Raw genomic sequence first — 19,792 nt, forward strand, 5'->3', positions numbered from 1 at the left:
GTAATTTCAGTAATTTGAGAAAAAGCAGGTTTCACGGAGGTGGATAATGAGAGATCAAGCTGAAATCAAGATACTCTCCTCCATTTTACTTTATAAACCAATGCTTTAAGAAAATTTGAGAGTATTATCACATTACATTACTGGCATTTAGCAGATGCCCTTGTCTAGAATGACTTACACAGATATACACTCCCTGAGCACTTTATTGGGTAGAGCTGTACACCAGCATGTGGCAGCAACTAAATGTATACAAGCATGGTCAAGAGGTTCACCTGTTTGTCAGACCAAATGTCAGAATGGGGAAGAAATGTGATCTAAGTGACTTTGACCGTGGAATGATTGTTGTTGCCAGACAGGGCAGTTTGAGTATCTCAGAAACTGCTGATCTCCTGGGATTTTGCAGAGAGCGGTACGAATGGCCTGCCATCAATGAGAGAGAAGCCTTGAAATGGTAAACGTCAGCATTTATATAGCGCCTTCATCCAAAGCACGGTACAATTGATGCATCAACTCACCAATGGCAATCGGCTGCCGTGCAAGGCACCAACCAGCTCGTCAGGAGCATTTGGGGGTTAGGTGTCTTGTTCAGGGACACTTTGTCACACCCAGGGTGGGATCAAACCGGCAACCCTCCCGACTGCCAGACGACTGCTCTTACTGCTCTAACACCCCCATGTCTTCCTACTGGGGCTAGCTGCCCGTGTAGCGCTGTGTGGCCTGTGCCATGTAAGATGCTCACTGGCTTGTGTAGACATGCATATGGATGTGTGTATGTATGGATGTGTGTGTGTGTGTGGGGGGGGGGGGGCTGGGTATCTGTCAAAAGTTAGAAAATTAATGAATACATATATTTTTAAAAGACCAAATCAAAGAAGTAGCACGTGCCTTCCAACATGAAAACCGGTATTGACCGGACCGTGCCGTAGTTCAAAGCCGCGGGAGTGACTGGGCGATTGGCTCGTTTTGAACCGGGGCGTCTGGGCGCCGCCGCCCTTTCTATGGGCTCCGTTTGATGCTCGGGGCCACATTTTAAATGTGCGGCCCTTTGTTTAAAAATAGGGCTCCTAAAAACAAGACAGGAACACAGTCCAGTCGATTTATTTTTGCGTTTTAATTTCCCTGCGTATTTAAATACCTATTAATTGTGTAAGAATTTCCCCCCTCTCACAAAATGCACGAATATAATTCTCCCGTTTATTGTTTTCGCCCGATTGCCTTTGTAATTGCGAAAGGCGTAAAAAAATTAATACAAAAAAACCTGTATAATGCCAATACCTGCTTACAATAATGCAATTAAATTGCAAAGTAGTCCAGTGCATCAGTGGCTTCCATTCGCGTTTACTTTGAAATGCAATCAGGGCTTCATAATTCCCCCGGCCTGGGCTGCTCATTATGCAGCGTCCAGTTCCTTTTGTAACGGTTCGCGGAAAAACACGCTCCCCTTTCCGCGGTCCAGGTATGATCAAAGTCCCCCTGTACACCGACGCTCCCGTCACGACGAAAAACACATTTTAAACCAAAAAAAAAAAAAAAAAGTGTCAGTTGGTCGTTACCTTCAGCAGGGTGATGAAGGGGGTGAACGAGGTCCTCTGCAGTCCGTTCTTATACAGTTCTGAAAGAGAAAATTGGTATTAGCTCTCCTGTTTAGCCCTAATAATGTCCCTTTCCCTCCCTGATTGGCAAATAAAGCCTGCATTGACGGGGTAAATAGGACGACACAAAGGCGATGCGCGAGAAGAGGAATTGATTTCTCCGCCGGCGGCGCGCGAACATTCGTTACGTTTTCTCAAACAATGAGCGCAGGCGGGAATAAAAAAAAAAAATGGGGCTTGTTTTTCCGAAAGCAGACAATATCTACGGCCGGAATGAAAAGAGATTTCAATTAGCTCCGCGGAGCAGATTTCATCTGAAGCGGCGCAGGCGAACACAAAGGCGCGGTCAAGCTGCTGGCCGATGGCGCCTTTTCACGCCGAGCGCGGGGGAGAGGAGAAGGCGACGACCGTTCGATCAGACAGCCGTTAGTCTGGAGCGACACGGCTGATATTCAGTCGACACAGACTCTGTCTTTAAATGTTCTCTTCAGCGATTTATGCCACTTATTCTTGACCGGTGTAGATACTGTATACACGATGTCGTTCGTCGTATAGCATTCACACAGAAATGTGTGTATTAATGAAATGTTCCACTGGAGAGGCAGATAACCTCTTAGCCATTTTGTGCTGGGAGAACTTGTAATTGTGGATAGAATTGTGGCACTCTGATACGCTATATTCTTCTTCCCTTGGTCACGTCTATAAGGGATCTAATGTCTGACATCACTCTCACTGCAGCTGGGGGGAGGTACCCCATAGCAGTGAAGCTGTCTGAGATGGGACAAGCAATGAAACTGACTATAAGGTACAGTATAGGGAATCAATCATCAAATCTGGACCTCAAATCCAAATCCAGCCCTCGTTTTTCTTTTCTTCCAGGTATTTAGCTGAACAATTAGTGCTACTGACTGGCCAGACTGTCTTCACACCTGACTCCCAGGTAAAGGGAGGGTGGAAAACCAGCAGTTCTCGGGTATATCCCTGGTATAGGGCGGCCTGTGGCGTAGTGGTTAAGGTAAATGACTGGGACACCCAAGGTCGGTGGTTCTAATCCCGGTGTAGCCACAAAAAGATCCGCACAGCCGTTGGGCCCTTGAGCAAGGCCCTTAACCCTGCGTTTCTTAGTCTAATCAACTGTACGTCACTCTGGATAAGAGCGTCTGCCAAATGCCTGTCATGTAATGTATAGGGTTTGATAGCCACCTTGTTCAAGTAAAAGCCATCCATCCCTTATCTGACCCGCTTATTCCTGGTCAGGGTCAGGGGGTGCTGGAGTCTATCCCAGCATGCATTGGGACAAGAACATACCCAGGTCAGAAATTCATTTTAATTTATGTACCACATTAAAGTTTTGGTACAGCATTGGTGCATTGGCAAGGAATAGTATAAGCTAGGACAGGACAGGACAGCACAATACACTATGACAACAGTGTTGCTATAAAAACAGAATAGGCTAGGGCAGAGCTGCCCACCCCTGTTCCTGGAGTCCTACTGTCCAGTAGGTTTTGATTTCAACCCTGATTTGGCTCACCTCATTCTACCTTGGTAGCAGCTAGCTGCACAGAGAGGTATCCAGCTGTTGAATGAGGTGTGCTTTGTTAGGGTTGGAGTGAAAACCTACAGGATGGTAGATCTCTAGGAACAGGGTTGGGCAGCCCTGCTCTAGCTGTTGAATGAGGTGTGCTTTGTTAGGGTTGGAGTGAAAACCTACTGGACGGTAGATCTCTAGGAACAGGGTTGGGCAGCCCTGTTCTAGCTGTTGAATGAGGTGTGCTTTGTTAGGGTTGGAGTGAAAACCTACAGGACGGTAGATCTCCAGGAACAGGGTTGGGCAGCACTGGGCTAGGAAGACTATGCAAACCTTCTTGTGAGTCACAAGAGCACAAGAAATGTTGGATACCTTCTGCACATGACCCTTCTCTCAGTCAACAGTACACGCTTCCTGTTCCTACAAAGGTGGGCTAGACCCACAGAACTTATGTGCCTCAGCCCAACTAGAAGGAGAGAATGTGTAGGTCTGGTTCTATGTGACTGTGGCCTCCAAAACACGCCAAACACGTACGGTGTCACACAAGTAACGTGGGTTAAGCGACTTGCGACTTAAGGAAAACATGCAACCAACGTGTAACCATGGCCTGAAATTATGTGGCCTTTTCCGAATAGCCGGAAAAATGATGCTCGGCACAAGAGGAACGTTTCATAATTCCCAGTTCAAACGCGTGAGCCACTCGTGGCTTGGCACCGACACCATCTTGAGAATAAGAGTTTGGGGCTGGAATTTGTGCGCCTTTCATGTTGCGTGTCCGTTCCTACAAAGCGATTATGCGTCTTCCATTAACCCTCTAATTAAAATGAAAAGGCTCATAATTAAGAGCTCCTGCTTTTTTCTGTTCTTTTTTTTTCTCTCTCTCCCCCCACAACGATGGATCAAAATCAGCGAAGCTGGCCTGCACAACAGTGCTCAAAACATCAATGACGGACCACTTGAATAACAGGATATTAGCATTCTCCGAGAAGACATGGGAACGTCAATCTACCTTCCCTCTTTTACATATGCATGGCGGTGGCAAAAACACGCTATGGTAATTAACCACGTCCAGGTTCCAGAGACATAAACCGGGGGGTTTGAGGGGCGGGGGAGGGGGGGGTTCAGGGCCAGTGACTATATGCACCAAGACTACTTTCCTGTGTAAGGAAATCATCAGCGATACTGACCTGGATTACGCAAACAGGAGCAGGAAGGAGAAAGAAAGCAGAAAGAAAATGGCGGTGTCACGACGTGCGCGTTTCTCCTCGAAATACATTAAATACATTCCGCCCTCAAAAGGAAGGTTCGGTGGGACCGTGGAGTCGTTATGCATTCAGGACCGGAAAGGGAATGCAAACCATTTACGGTCGCACTTAAATCGTGACACCACCCCCCCCCCCCCCACCCCCGGCACTCTGCCACTCTGCCGCCCGTTCCCCTCCGCATGGTAAATACTCAAATTAAAAAAGCGGTGATTAAGAATAAAGAAAGCTTTTAAAAAGCTGGGGCCTGGCTCACATTCTTCCCCCCTCCACCCTTCCTGGAGTATCTTGAGAGGGCACTGTGGGTGAACGCGGGCCTAGGTGTATCGCTTTCTAAAGAGCGCACGGCGCTGCTTATCAAAGGCCCTCTCCCTGACAGAAAAGATCAAATCGCCTCTCTCCATTAGCATAATGGCGCTGTGATCTACAAACGATACACCTCGATTCAGAATTAACAGGAGCCGGCGGGCGACAAGCGGTACACCGCCGCACCCGGAAAAAACCCGGCCGAGAAAAACGAAGCGCTCGGCGAGATGAATGTGAAGCAGAAGCTAGACTTTGAGGACGTATCAATCGATCATATCAGTCAATCAACCCGACGGTCGAGCCATCCAAACATCGGTTAGCGCAACGACGATGTTGGTAGAGAGGCGGTCTGTTCCACCTTCGTTGTGCTTAGCAGGAGCGTATCTACAGACATGAGGACATTCAGCAGTATTTTTTCACACAGAGAGGGGTTACTGTGTGGAATAGCTTGCCAGGTCATGTAGTGGAGGCAGAAACGCTGGAGGTTTTGAACACCAGGCTTGATTTTAGGCAAACTAAGCAGTAGGTACACAAAAGGCGAGCATTGCTGGGCAGTTCAGCATTGCCTGCTCTTGTCATTATGTTATTTATGTGTTTATCCTTGTCTATTTTCACAATTTACCTTGCTGAGTAAAATCCACAAAGCAGGATTACTGATTTAGCTGGATGACTGGATACTGATTTAGCAGTTGTGCACCTCAAACTTTGTGGAACAACCCTCGGGATTACTGAGTTAGCTGGATAAATTCACAAAGTAAAACATGGAACTTCAGTCCATGTTCCATATTTGGGAGGCTTTCCGGGTTTCACTCAGTGCAGTTATGCAGTTAACTCAGTAATCCTGCTTTGTCACACAGGCCCCTGATATACAAGCACTGGAAGAAAAAATGAATAAATAAAAGAAACCGTTGAGGATAAAGTTTACTGTGGTCAGATTAAACCCTTGTCATGCTCATGGTGGCCAGTGTAGTGGATTTCGTACAAAATGTATGGATTGGAGAGACAAAAGTGGAAGAGTGCGGTCGGGGTAAAGACATATGGGACTCGACTGAACGGGGGGGATTGTGAGAAATATTCCTGGCTATCTGGCAGCACTGGTTCCTGTTCCACCGTGGACTGTGAAGCCCGTTAATGGCCTTACCTTCTGGGGGTCTGTTGGAGGTTGCCACCACCACCACCCCCCTCAGAAAGAGGTTTTCGAACAGCCGCTTCAGGATCATGGCGTCGGCTACGTCAGTGACCTGCGGGGAGAACGGCAGGACGTTAAATCTCCTTTCTGCCGTCTTCTTCTGTGGTGAGAGAGTGAGAGGGAGGGAGGGAGGGAGGGAGAGAGAGCGCTAGCAAGAGGGAGAGAAAGATAGAGAGCTGTTCCTGCTCTTTAATTATCATTAGTGCCCGAAAAAAACGACAGTGGGCAGTAATCAAGCGAAGCACCGTCTTTTTGCACTTGTCACTTTCCCTTCTTCAACAGAACCTGTCATTTCCTCGAGCGACTCCATCTTAACTTCCTCCACTCAGCTGAGGCAGCAATGGAGCTGAATGCTGGGCACTCCACGGTCGCCTTCAGCTAATTAATGAGATCCAGTGTGAATACCAGGCGCTTTACATTACTGTTCACCTGTTCTCCCCCCTTCTCTGTCTGTCTCTTTCTCCATCACTCTCTCTCCTTCTCCCTTCATCTCTCTCTGTCTCTCTCTGTCTGTCTCTCGCTTTCCCCCCTCTGTCTCTCTCTCTCCATCTCTCTCTCCTTCTCTCTACATCTCCCCCTCCTCTCTCCTTCTCCGTCTCTCTCCCTCTCTGTCTCTGTTTCTTTCCGTCTCTCTCCACCTGTCTCTCTCTCCATCTCTCTATCTCTCTTTCCATCTCCTTCTGCCTCCATCCCTCTCCCTCTCTATCTCTCCATCTCTCTGTCTCTTTCTCCATCTCTCTCTTTCTCTGTCTCCCTCCCTCCCTCTCTCTCTCTCTCCCTCTCTCTCTCCATCCCTCTCCCTCTCTCTATCTCTCCATCTCTCTGTCTCTTTCTCCATCTCCCTCCCTCCCTCCCTCCCTCCCTCCCTCTCTCTCTCTCTCTCTCTCTCTCTCTCTCTCTCTCTCGGTGGACCATCACGCAGTGGCGGTGGCTGTCTGTGGAAATGAGGATGCGCGGCCGGTGTTTGGAGGCTGAGCTAATCAGGCGCGGTGGGGGAAACGGGGCGATATGAAACAGAAACCACATCACAATGGCAGACAAAGCAACTCCACAGATGGCCCGCCACAAAAAAAATAAGCAGGTTCATTGAGATTTAAGAGCCCACGGTCACCGGCCCCATGAATAATGCTGCGAAGAGCCATTTTCTCTGTCGCCAGTTTTTTAAAATCTTACCTCCTGTGTACGCCACACACTGAATGCACTGAACCTGCCCGTGCTGACCAACACCCTGAACACAAGGAGATGCTACTGTACTGTGGACACTGCGGACGCTGTGGACAACACGGTTCGATGTGTCGGCTGAGTGTAGCCCCATGTCAAACAACAGCGAGAGCAACTCTAAAGCATAGACGGCAGGTTGCACAGACAGAGATTAAGCTTAGTCCCGGACTAAATGGAGTTTTGTCTGGGACTATGTTTAATCGACTACTTATTCCTTTCAAGGTGTCATTTTCAATCACTATGGTAACAGGATATACCCTTTGAAAGTGTTAAAACTCACAGTTCTATCTCTATAACCTATTTTAAGATGCCATTGTTCTACACCATCCCACTGTGCCCCTCTCCACGAGCTGTGGGTCCCATACTACACCCATCCCACTCTGCTGTCTCATACTACACCCATCCCACTGTGGGTCCCATACTACACCCATCCCACTGTGGGTCTCATACTACACCCATCCCACTGTGGGTCTCATACTACACCCGTCCCACTGTGGGTCCCATACTACACCCATCCCACTGTGGGTCCCATACTACACCCATCCCACTGTGGGTCCCATACTACACCCATCCCACTGCGGGTCTCATACTACACCCATCCCACTGTGGGTCCCATACTACACCCATCCCTTTGTGGGTCTCATACTACACCCATCCCACTGTGGGTCTCATACTACACCCATCCCACTGTGGGTCCCATACTACACCCATCCCACTGTGGGTCCCATACTACACCCATCCCACTGTGGGTCCCATACTACACCCGTCCCACTCTGCTGTCTCATACTACACCCATCCCACTGTGGGTCCCATACTACACCCATCCCACTGTGCCGTCTCATACTACACCCGTCCCACTCTGCTGTCTCATACTACACCCATCCCACTGTGCTGTCTCATACTACTCCCATCCCACTGTGGGTCTCGTACTACACCCATCCCACTGTGCTGTCTCATACTACACCCATCCCACTGTGGGTCCCATACTACACCCATCCCACTGTGGGTCCCATACTACACCCATCCCACTGTGGGTCCCATACTACACCCATCCCACTGTGGGTCCCATACTACACCCGTCCCACTCTGCTGTCTCATACTACACCCATCCCACTGTGGGTCCCATACTACACCCATCCCACTGTGCCGTCTCATACTACACCCATCCCACTCTGCTGTCTCATACTACACCCATCCCACTGTGGGTCCCATACTACACCCATCCCACTGTGGGTCCCATACTACACCCATCCCACTGTGGGTCCCATACTACACCCATCCCACTGTGGGTCCCATACTACACCCATCCCACTCTGCTGTCTCATACTACACCCATCCCACTCTGCTGTCTCATACTACACCCATCCCACTGTGGGTCCCATACTACACCCATCCCACTGTGCTGTCTCATACTACACCCATCCCACTGTGCCGTCTCATACTACACCCATCCCTCTGTGCTGTCTCATACTACACCCATCCCACTGTGGGTCCCATACTACACCCATCCCACTGTGGGTCTCGTACTACACCCATCCCACTGTGCTGTCTCATACTACACCCATCCCACTGTGCTGTCTCATACTACACCCATCCCACTGTGGGTCCCATACTACACCCATCCCACTGTGGGTCTCATACTACACCCATCCCACTGTGGGTCCCATACTACACCCATCCCACTGTGGGTCCCATACTACACCCGTCCCACTGTGGGTCCCATACTACACCCATCCCACTGTGGGTCCCATACTACACCCATCCCACTGTGCCGTCTCATACTACACCCATCCCACTGTGCTGTCTCATACTACACCCATCCCACTGTGCTGTCTCATACTACACCCATCCCACTCTGCTGTCTCATACTACACCCGTCCCACTCTGCTGTCTCATACTACACCCATCCCACTGTGCTGTCTCATACTACACCCATCCCACTGTGGGTCCCATACTACACCCATCCCACTGTGGGTCTCGTACTACACCCATCCCACTGTGCTGTCTCATACTACACCCATCCCACTGTGCTGTCTCATACTACACCCATCCCACTGTGGGTCCCATACTACACCCGTCCCACTGTGGGTCCCATACTACACCCATCCCACTGTGGGTCCCATACTACACCCATCCCACTGTGGGTCCCATACTACACCCATCCCACTGTGGGTCTCATACTACACCCATCCCACTGTGGGTCTCATACTACACCCATCCCACTGTGGGTCTCATACTACACCCATCCCTCTGTGCTGTCTCATACTACACCCATCCCACTGTGGGTCCCATACTACACCCATCCCACTGTGGGTCTCGTACTACACCCATCCCACTGTGCTGTCTCATACTACACCCATCCCACTGTGCTGTCTCATACTACACCCATCCCACTGTGGGTCCCATACTACACCCATCCCACTGTGGGTCCCATACTACACCCATCCCACTGTGGGTCTCATACTACACCCGTCCCTCTCCGCAGGGAGACGAGGCGAGACGAGTTGGCACAAAAGGCCGGCGCGGCTCCGTCGGGCTCTCCAGATGAGAGACGCGTGGCGCTGAATAGACTCATATTCTCCCCCGCCTTCTCCAAAAGAGCAATTACGACCTTTTATTTAATCTCTATTTGTTTTGCATATACACCGTATTGATTGCAATATTACAAGAACCTTTCACGGGGTGGGGGGGGGTGGGGTGGAGGACACTACAGGCGGCACTTTTACAAAACAACATGCTAATATTCAAATGAGCATCCAATTACAACAGCAAGAGTCACTTTTGTCTGCCGCATGCGGGTGCCAAATTAAGATCTTTTGATCTTGCACCCTTACTTACACAACTCCACAGATGAGTCATTTTACAGTCTGACTAGGGGCCAAGACAATAGCGCCAGCGTTTGGTCCCGCTCGGGCCTTTCAGGACCGCGCATTCATTACGCAGCGCCACAAAGGACATGGCTACAAATTACTGATAATGGCCGTGCGCTAATGAAGAGAATGCAGAAATTTCATTAGCATTTAAGAGAAAAGATTTATATGACCTACAGTCGCTTTCCATCGCGGCTCACTTAAGGAAGAAAGGGGGGGACAGAAATCTAACGCTTCATTTACATGTGTGAGGGTCGCGGCGCGGCGATTGGTCGGCCTCCGCCGCTTGTTATGCGACCGAGACGCGAGTGCGTCTTCTTCGCCCGGACTGCATCAAGTACTTCGTCGCCCGGACTGCCCATGACAAGAGAAAATAAATAAATAAATACAAATAACGTGTCTGCACGGTTTGGACTTGCAAATTCAGTCCAACGGTCGCATACAGGCCCACAAAGCATTGGGTTGTGTATATAATATTTTAAACTAAAACTTTTTTATTTTTTAAAATTATTTTATATATGTTATTAGCGTTACTATTAAATAACATTACATTACATTGAAAGAATTTAGCGGACGCCCTTTAACGACGTACAGTGAAGTGCGAATCAAACCCATGGACAAGTACGTCCAGGACCCCAGAGGAAAGTACAGTTCCGAGTCCTAGAGTGATCACATAGATAAATAAAGTGATTAGATATTATTCGGAGTAGCCTATGTGTGAAAGAAGCCGCTTTCTTATTGAGAGGTCACGTTTCCTGAGGACATACAGACTTATATGCGGACTGAAGTGGCCCTAATGTCAGCGAATGGGAACATGTGAAGTACAGTACCCTGACATTAAACTTCAAACTCACTTCTTTGGGGAAATGGAAGGTAGAGGGGTAAGAAAGGCAAAAAAAAAAAAAGCACAACAGCAGAGGCCAGTTTATGAAGCACGACCCGACGGGAGATGTTTCTGCAGCGTTTTCTCACATTTTCCATCACATTCACGTTAGTGTTCAATAACCAGGGCCCGGCCGCCTCGTGTGTCGTGGCAGTACCAAGATCGGCCACTAGATGACACTGCACAGTTTGCTGGGTAACCGGACCCTCGGAACAGGGAAAGAGGGCGGGAGAGAAGAGTATTAACTCTGCAGTGAACGCATGGTTTCCCAAACCAAAGCTCACTGACAATTAATGTGGAAATCAATACGATCTCGCAATGAACTGAGCTCACAGAGGCTTTTAAAGTGGCCATTCGAATCCTATCTTTTTAAGCCCATTTAGAATTTTTCTTTTTCTTTTAAAAAAATATACAGTCAAGCTGTCCAAGCTCAAGTGTTGTGACCAGATGAACTGAGGAAAACAATCCACCTGGCTTAAAAAAAAAAAACTCTATTATTTAAATTATACATACACAAGCCAAACGATTTCTGAACAAAGGGAACAAGGTTATGCTGCTCTTGCTATTTGTAGGAATGTTTTTGAAGGACGTTCTTGTGGTATAAGATAAGGGTTTCTTTGATAACCATGATGTTAAGTGCTGTGTACATGCTTGTGTTGGACTCATTGTGGTCCGGCAGGTTGCACTGTAAAGTGTTCCGTTCTTGCCGTTTGATGGTACTGTCCCCTTTTCTCTCTGCCTTCCTGCCTTTAATCTCAGTCCTGATATCTGGGCCTGTGTTCTGTCAGCAATCGTCCTAAACTTTGACTTAAAAGTGAACACAGGTGTCACACGTTTTTCTTCAAGAATTCAGTTGGGCGAGACATATTCAGTGATTTACTGAATTTGGCAAACGTTGACTGAACTGTAGCCCTCGTCTCTGCATCTCTATACCTGTCCGCCCACCTCTTCTGCTCTCGATTGAGGAAGGGCGCTATGGCTAACGGCTACATTCATTCATTCATTCATCCATTATCCTAACCCACTTATCCTGAACAGGGTCGCAGGGGGGGCTGGAGCCTATCCCAGCATACATTGGGCGAAAGGCAGGAATACACCCCGGACAGGTCGCCAGTCCATCGCAGGGCACACACACCATTCACTCACACACTCATACCTACGGGCAATTTAAACTCTCCAATCAGCCTAACCTGCATGTCTTTGGACTGTGGGAGGAAACCGGAGTACCCGGAGGAAACCCACGCAAGCACGGGGAGAACATGCAAGCTCCGCACAGAGAGGCCCCGGCTGACGGGGATTCAAACCCAGGACCTCCTTGCTGTGAGGCGGCAGTGCTACCCACTGCGCCATCCGTGCCGTCCGCTAATGGCTACAGGCCACTCTAAACTGAGAAAGAGAGCTAAGGGTAATGGCTAATGGAAGCCCAGCTATGGCAGATACGGATGCAGCTCGCAGAAGGAGTTTCATTACATTACGTTACAGTCATTTAGCAGACGCTGCGATCCAGAGCGACATACAATAAAGTGCAAATCAGAACCAGGGACAAGTGCGTCGAAGGCCCTCGAGGAAAGTACAGTCCCAAGTCCTAGAGGATGAGACAAAGAGAAAACGTTACCCCCTCCGTATGGGAACGAACGCGTTCGGAGCTCACCTGAAACTCGTCGAAACACAGCAGACAGGCCTCCTCGCTGATCTGCAGAGCGACGGGCGCGATCGGGTCGTAGACCTGGGACGTGTTCCCCAACGTCCGCCTCGGCTGGCTCTGTCTCACCCGGTGGATCCCTGTTACAGGACGGGACGGTAACGGCGTTCAACAGCTGGCGGAGGTTGTTAGTGTTAAACTATATGTGTTTAGGTTGTAGCTACTGATACACAGAAATACATAACTTTGCAGACAAATATGGGACAGATCATACGACTCTATCTTATGACCTTAGTGGTGGAGCCACATCGGCTTCCCTACTGCACAGTTTTTGGATCCAAATCCCAGGTAAACTAGAGCTCCGCATTGTCAAAAAAACGCTTTTCACCAGCCCAGTGGGAGACATAGCTGGCACTTGGTCCATATTTCTTTTCTACAGTCTATGATTACAAAGCAATACACACTTAAACACACAATGAGTGTGTTTAAGTGTGTATTAAACACGAAAGCTTGTAACAATCACTACTGGTAACATTGGTAAACACACTCATTGTAACTGCTGTGGTGCCACCGTAGTGTAATCCGATTTATTTTCATTAATTAACCCTTATTCTCGTGACAAGCGGGAAATAGAGAAAGAAGCTAAAAGGCCACGTCAAAGTGAAATATATTTTGAGAATGTATGTCCAAATATTTTTCATATGTTCAGTGTGAAATATCCACCTATCCATTCAGTCCAAAGAGAGAGAGAGCTTGAACTTACTTTTATGTATATCTAACATGAAGCCATTAAAATGGACCCTCTTTTTCCTGGAAATCTTCACATGCGAGTAAAACAGGTCCATGACCATCGTTTTCCCCGTGCCTGCAAAAGAAACATTGCACAAGGACATGCACACGTATACAACAAACAATACAACAACATACATGAAAACTGTGTTATCGAAAGGAGGAGAGTCTCATCACGTTAATAATGATGCCATTGTGACCTGACCCCGAGATGAACCTTTCGTAATTACAGCCAAACAACAACAGTGCACGCTCTGCTTTTTGCATTGTTTTATTGTGCCACAAAAGCTTGATAAACCTGTGGCCTGAAAGGCATTCCTCAGCTCATTTGTATGACCATTATTAACTTCAAGGTGTGAGATCACACACGTGATTAAAATTTTTCTTTTCTCAACCATCTAACGCTGATGTAACTGTCACTACTGGTAAGTGAAAGCAATGGAGTTAAAAAAAAAAAACATTCCAAAAGGGTTAAACATGTACAAAATAAACTGCCACCAAAACATGTTGAACTCTTGCATACATGATCAATACGCAGCAAACTCGTGACCTTGGAATTATAAGGTTCAATCTGTGCTCTGAGTATTTTCGAGATATCGATCTTCAAAAGCTTTCACATCCTAACACAGCAAATCTTAAATGTAGGGCAGTTCATCATGGATCAACATGAGAGATACCCGAAAAGTATCAGGATGTACCACATCAGACCCCTATCAAATTGCCCTATGAACAACATATTCATGACCATTTTTGTCAAAAAATGTCAGTTAGAACCTTATAATTAAACAAAATAACTGCCAGATCCAACATGGCCGCCGCTTCCATTATTGGCCTTTTAATTCCTCTCTCTCTCTCGCTTCCTCCGCGCAATCCGTTACTTTAGATAATTTTGAGCCTCGTATTAGCTTTGATTTGGTGCCTATTTATGACTCTCTCCAAGCCAAACAGTGTGGGAGAACGGCGGGCTCGATCAATAGCCATTTTACACCACCCCCCTCCCCTCTTCTTCAGTCCTCCACAATTTCGGGAGAGAAAAAAAGATGACGAGGCCTAAGTGGTCTTCAGCAGGAGGATAAATTGGGGAGCCATTTGCCTCCGCGAAACAGAAAGAGGACTCAATTGTTTGCGGCTGAAATAAGTATATAGGCTAATCCCTCTGTGAAGGTAAAAATGTGAAAATGGGTGTTATGCAACTTGATATAATGATTAAGGAGAGTCGCTCACCCACATGGCCGTGAATGTACAGGCCTTCAGGAGCCTGGTGCCGGATGAAGAGCTGAGAAGAGAGAGACGGAAAGAGGGGCACAAACAACAGAAATGAATCGATCCAGCACATCTTTTTTCCTTCCCCCGTCCCAAAAGCCTGTGAGCATGACTCAGTTTCCAGTGTCTCTGAAATCAATCAGGCCCGGGTTTTTAAGCAGCCATTGAGCACCACAATATTAAAATACTCTACTGCTTTTTTGTGAGATTAATATAGGATTCTGAATAGTTTCCACTTCAGGAAGTTCAACACAACGGTGAGCCGTTGTTATAAAGGCACTTTAATTTCTCCCCTCTGTGTGTTTCCTACAGTAATGGTAAGAGAAGAGAGAGCCACGGAGGCATTTGTATCTCAGTATCAGCCCTCATGAAAAAAAATCACCTGTTCAAAAACACATGAGTACACATGAGATGAGAGCAGAAAAGGGTAACCTATGCCATTCCAAGTAACATTTTTGTTTTCAAATGTGAAAATTGCAGTTTCACATTCGCATTTGAGAAAGTGAAGACGCAAATTTCATCTGACCTATTTTATTTTCAGAAGTGGAAAACTGGAATTCACACGCGGAAAATATCCAATCACATGTGAAAATATGACATTTCCTTTTCACGTGAGAATATTTTTAATTTTCAAATGTCCCATGATTGTTTTCGCAGGGGCGCGAGTGGTCAAGTTCAGTAAGGTAGGAGACACACTGGTGCAGAAAGGAGCTGAGCTAGCTGCCACTGGCGGCCTGTGACTCTGAATGACTTCTCAGGCTCTCTGTGGCTCACGATTGTTCCCGGTGGCGGCCAGTCGGTCACGGAAGAGCGGGAAAACACAGGGCCGGACTCTTTAGGGCCGGCGGGTGGAGGGGGCGGGGCCTACTTTCAGCCAGTTCAAACTGCAGCTTCAGAGAGCAGACATAGCACGTGACAGAGAAAAAGGATAACACCGCCGACCGACCATAATCAAAACTGCTTTTATTCACAGGCTGGAAAACAATACTAATAAAGCTGTTATTAGTTCCGACCAAAACCAGTTCATACCTAAAACAACGACAATAGCAACAATAACAGCCACAACATTAACAACAATCGGGTGAAGATTTGAATCAGATTCTACTCTCCATAACCCAGTTTCTATAACCAGGGGGGACACAGGCCACGTTGCGGTAATGGCGGACACACACATTGATATCAAGGCATCATGGGCCAATTCAAACCGCCGTAATTGCAAAGGGGCTCCACTCGAAATACATTGTTCCAAAGTATCGTGCAGAATTAAAAGCAATGTCTGGACAATAGAGCCCTCATTACTGCAGGGAGAGAACAGAGGCCAAGAAACCCCCCAGCGCGGGGTGGGGTGGGGGTGGTCGGGGGTGTCCTAAAATACAAACACCCCCCCCCCCCCCCAGCCCTTGTGTCCGCACCAGGCTCTGATGATGACGGCTCCCACACAATACTGTACTGTACTATATTGTACGGACATACAGTGCAGTGCATATGTTTTTGGACAGTTGGTACGATTCCTGCTCTTTGGGCTCCCCTTTAATTTCAGGGTATTTACATCCAGATCGGTCACGTGTGAAGGAATCACACCCTTTTTATACATAGTCCACCCACATTTTAGGGGACCAAAAGTAATTGGACGGTTGGCTTCTCACCTGCTTCTGAATAGCCAATCGCTTCCTTGGTGCAGGTAAAAGAAAGCTTTCAGCATCTAGTCTTGAGTCTCTGTTGTCGATTGCCTCTGGAGTCTGTTATTGGCATTTGTCAACGTGAGGCCCAGAGTTGTGCCAGTGGCAGTCACGGATGCCATTAGGAGGCTGAGAAATACGAAAATGTTGCCATGGTGTCAACTATAAAGAACAATCTGCGGGGCTGTCAAATGTGCCATTTCACTGTCGCACTACGTGGCAAGCAAAGATTTTGCATGTACGGTGAAGGGACTGGACAGTGTATGCCTTAACTCTGTGATCTCCGATGCACTTAGTATCTGCCAGCAGGTAATATATTACCATGTAGAGTGCGTCCCTCTATGTGCTGTTTTGTCAAACATTTGTAAGGTAAAGATATTTTCATTCACCTTTCAAAGAATGAAAAAGGAAGAGAGTTTCTCTTCACTTCCTGTACAGGCTGCAAATGGGGGGATTGGGATGGGGAGGGGCGAAGCTTACGTCCCATTGGCTGAGCGAGGGCACGGGAGCGTGCTGATAACAATGTGATCTCAAAGTGGTAACATTGTGATAAGACAACTTGAGCACGGTCACATGGCCTACCCCCACCCTCACAGGGTTACAGCAATTAAAAATGTATGTATGCCTGGTTGACGGTGCGAAATGTATCGAATAACCATAATGTAGATACACAGTCAACTCACCTCAACTGGTTACCTGGGTCTCAACAGGGCACTGATTTTAAGGTGAAAACAAAAACCAGCAGACCCGGTAGCTCTCCAGGACCAACGTTGGAGGCCACTGCTAAATATTAATCTCGGGCCAGTTTCACAGACTCAGGTGAAGCTTAGTCCTGGACCACATTGAGTTTTGTACGGAGAATTGCTGAACGTGGTCTAGACATCGGCTCAATCTGTGCCTGTCAAACTGGCACAATAGAGTTCCCGGGCCCATTCCGACAATCCCTTCCAAGAATTCCAGGTCAGATTTATAGCTCACACACAACCATTGTACTCGCATTGCGTGCGAGCACAGCCTTTTCACCAACCTGATGCTCAGTCTCCCCAGACTTCTGGCCAGCGTCTGTTGGCTTGGAGCCTTGTGAGTCACTAACGGTCGCCCCCCTTGACCGAAAGGACAGAAGCCTGTTGCAGTATCCTGTCACTGAATTTCGCAGCTCGTCTAGCCGCTTGACCACATCCCTCTGCCGCTTGTCTTCGTTCAGTGCTCCTTCATGGACAAGGCTGTCGTAGTGCTCAAGGGGTCCATCGAAGCCGCTATCGTTGGACTTAGTTCGTGTTCCAGTGGTTTTAGTGGTTGGTGGGATCGCTGTGTAGCCTGATTGGACAAGATGTGCGCACCACATAGCATTAGGGAGTGAAAAATAAATAGTCATGTTATTCACGTTACACGTTTTAAACCATCCCATCTCGCGGTCAAACGCTAGCAATTCTACCAGGTTAGCTTGTTTGCCTTTGACGCCGTTTGTCAGCCAGCGTACTTTTTGTAAAAATCACTGATTGACCGCATACGTGTTCTTCAGATGATGAATATCCGGGTTCAGAAATTAAAAGACCCGCTGAGTATTTTGTTCCAATGATTTCATTACCACAATTCTTCAGCCAGGAGACAACAATTAGACAAAATCAACTGGGTGGAACATGGGTGGGACAAACACAAGGACTTTAACTTTCTGACCCCTGGACCTTCCACGTCTGCTGTTCTTAGACTAACACTAGGTCGCCTATGTACCAGAAAGAAAGAATGTGGGGCATTTATAAGGAACAAAATTACTCTAGTCGCTAACAAGTGTCAGGTTGGTTTTAATAGGAAAACCCCTAATGTCCTCCATCAAGGCAATTGTTGATAATTAAGCCAGTTTGCCAGAAAAAGACAAAAATTGGGCAGCAAGGTTACTACACTCACTGAGCACTTTATTAGGAACACTATACTGATACTGGGTAGGGCCTCCCTTTGCTCTCAAAATAGTCTCAATTCTTTGTGGCATGGATTCCACAAGATGTTGAAAACATTCCTTTGAGATTTTGTTGCATGTTGACATCATTGCATCACACAATTTCTGCAGATTTGTCAGCTGCACATTCATGCTGCGAATCTCCCGTTCTACCATATCCCAAAGATGTTCTATTGGAATCAGATCATTGTCATGTTCATGAAACCAGTTTGAGATTACTTTTATGACATGGTGCATTATCATGCTGGAAATAGCCATGAGAAGCTGGGTATATTGTGGCCATGAAGAGATGCACATGGTCATCGACAATACTCAAATAGGGTGCGGCATTCAAGCAATGATGGATTGTTATTAAAGGGCCCAAAGTGTGCCAAGAATGCTTTCCCCACACCATTTCACCACCGCCACCTGCCTGGACTGTTAACATAAGACAGGTTGGGTCCATGGATTCATGCTGTTGACACCACATTCTGACTCTACCATCTGTATGCCTCAGCAGAAATAGGGATTAATCAAACCAGGCTAGTCTTCAACTGTCCAGTTTTGGTGAGCCAGTGCACACTGCAGCCTTCAGTTTTCTGTTCTTGGCTGACAGAAGTGGAAACCGACGTGGTCTTCTGCTTTTGCAGCCCATCCACCTTTCTGTCAGCTTGAACCAGTCTGGCCATTTCCGTTGACCTCTCTCATCAACAAGGCTGATAAGATAATCGCATGAATAAGTAGGTGTACTAATAAAGTGTTCAGTGAGTGTAGATCACATGGACATCAAATAGTTTTAAAAGTGATGCGCACTTCGCAGATAACCAAGCTAGCATAGACATACAACTTAGCCTATATCAAATGTATTTACAATTTAGTGGATAGCGTATATTTTAGCCTACTAGCATAGCCGACTATTATATTCATATAATAAATAGATTCCATGTTGACAAAGATATTCTTCGACATTGTGCAAAACCGTTATTCATGAAAGCGAATGTTGCTAACGTAAACAGTGCATTGAAACGGTGCTAATTTTGTTAGCAAGCCACTCATTCGGTTCATTCAGTCACAGTGTCTTCCGAGTTCATTTTACCAAAATATATCTAGTACTACAATACCTCACCTCTTCTAATACAATATGTTGTATAGCTTAGGTTCATTTGGGGTAAAACAACCTCTTTAGTAAATAGACGAATTAAATGCCTTGTCCCTAAAGCGGGCATGCACGCCGCCATTTTATTTCAAACTGGTGAAACTTTATTAGATATTTGTACATGTTTGTCACAAGGGCATGATATGCAATACATTTGTTTACACACTGAAACCATTGGCTAATAGGCTAATCAGCAGTAGGCTAATCAACAAAATATCCAACCTACACGAACATACTACTTGCCTATTACAACTATTATGGACAGTAGTGTTTATAAACACTAGCTAGCCTACGGGTATAGCAAATCAATAAAGTAGCCTAACCAGGCCAGGGCACAAATGCCATGTCATATTCCGCGAAACAAACTCGCTTATAATGTTTAATTACTAAAAACTGCGCATTAGAGTCAATTTCGCCGAATATACGTGTGCATTTTGCTTAACCCTGACATAAACGAAACAGTACAGTTTTGGTTGCAA

At 47.0% G+C, this 19,792-nt stretch overlaps 1 protein-coding gene across 3 annotated transcripts in view; it reads right to left on the minus strand.

Annotated features, from left to right (window-relative positions):
* The window catches only part of afg1lb (AFG1 like ATPase b), a 39,114-nt gene extending 19,713 nt beyond the window's left edge, over positions 1-19,401 (minus strand). For 2 of the 3 annotated variants that reach the window (XM_061242552.1, XM_061242553.1), the window contains exons 1-7: positions 19,284-19,401; positions 17,252-17,541; positions 14,507-14,558; positions 13,257-13,358; positions 12,503-12,633; positions 5,830-5,929; positions 1,554-1,612 (exon numbers count right to left, since the gene is read on the minus strand). In XM_061242552.1, the coding sequence (XP_061098536.1) occupies positions 1,554-1,612; positions 5,830-5,929; positions 12,503-12,633; positions 13,257-13,358; positions 14,507-14,558; positions 17,252-17,541; positions 19,284-19,395 (846 nt within the window). In that variant the 5' untranslated portion in view covers positions 19,396-19,401. Of the gene's footprint in view, positions 1-1,553; positions 1,613-5,829; positions 5,930-12,502; positions 12,634-13,256; positions 13,359-14,506; positions 14,559-16,191; positions 16,354-17,251; positions 17,542-19,283 lie in introns of those variants that run through there. The other variant, XM_061242554.1, reaches the window with a different exon arrangement.
* Positions 19,402-19,792: the final 391 nt, after the last annotated feature.

Source organism: Conger conger, chromosome 5 (assembly GCF_963514075.1).
Source record: "Conger conger chromosome 5, fConCon1.1, whole genome shotgun sequence".
Taxonomy (NCBI): domain Eukaryota; kingdom Metazoa; phylum Chordata; class Actinopteri; order Anguilliformes; family Congridae; genus Conger; species Conger conger.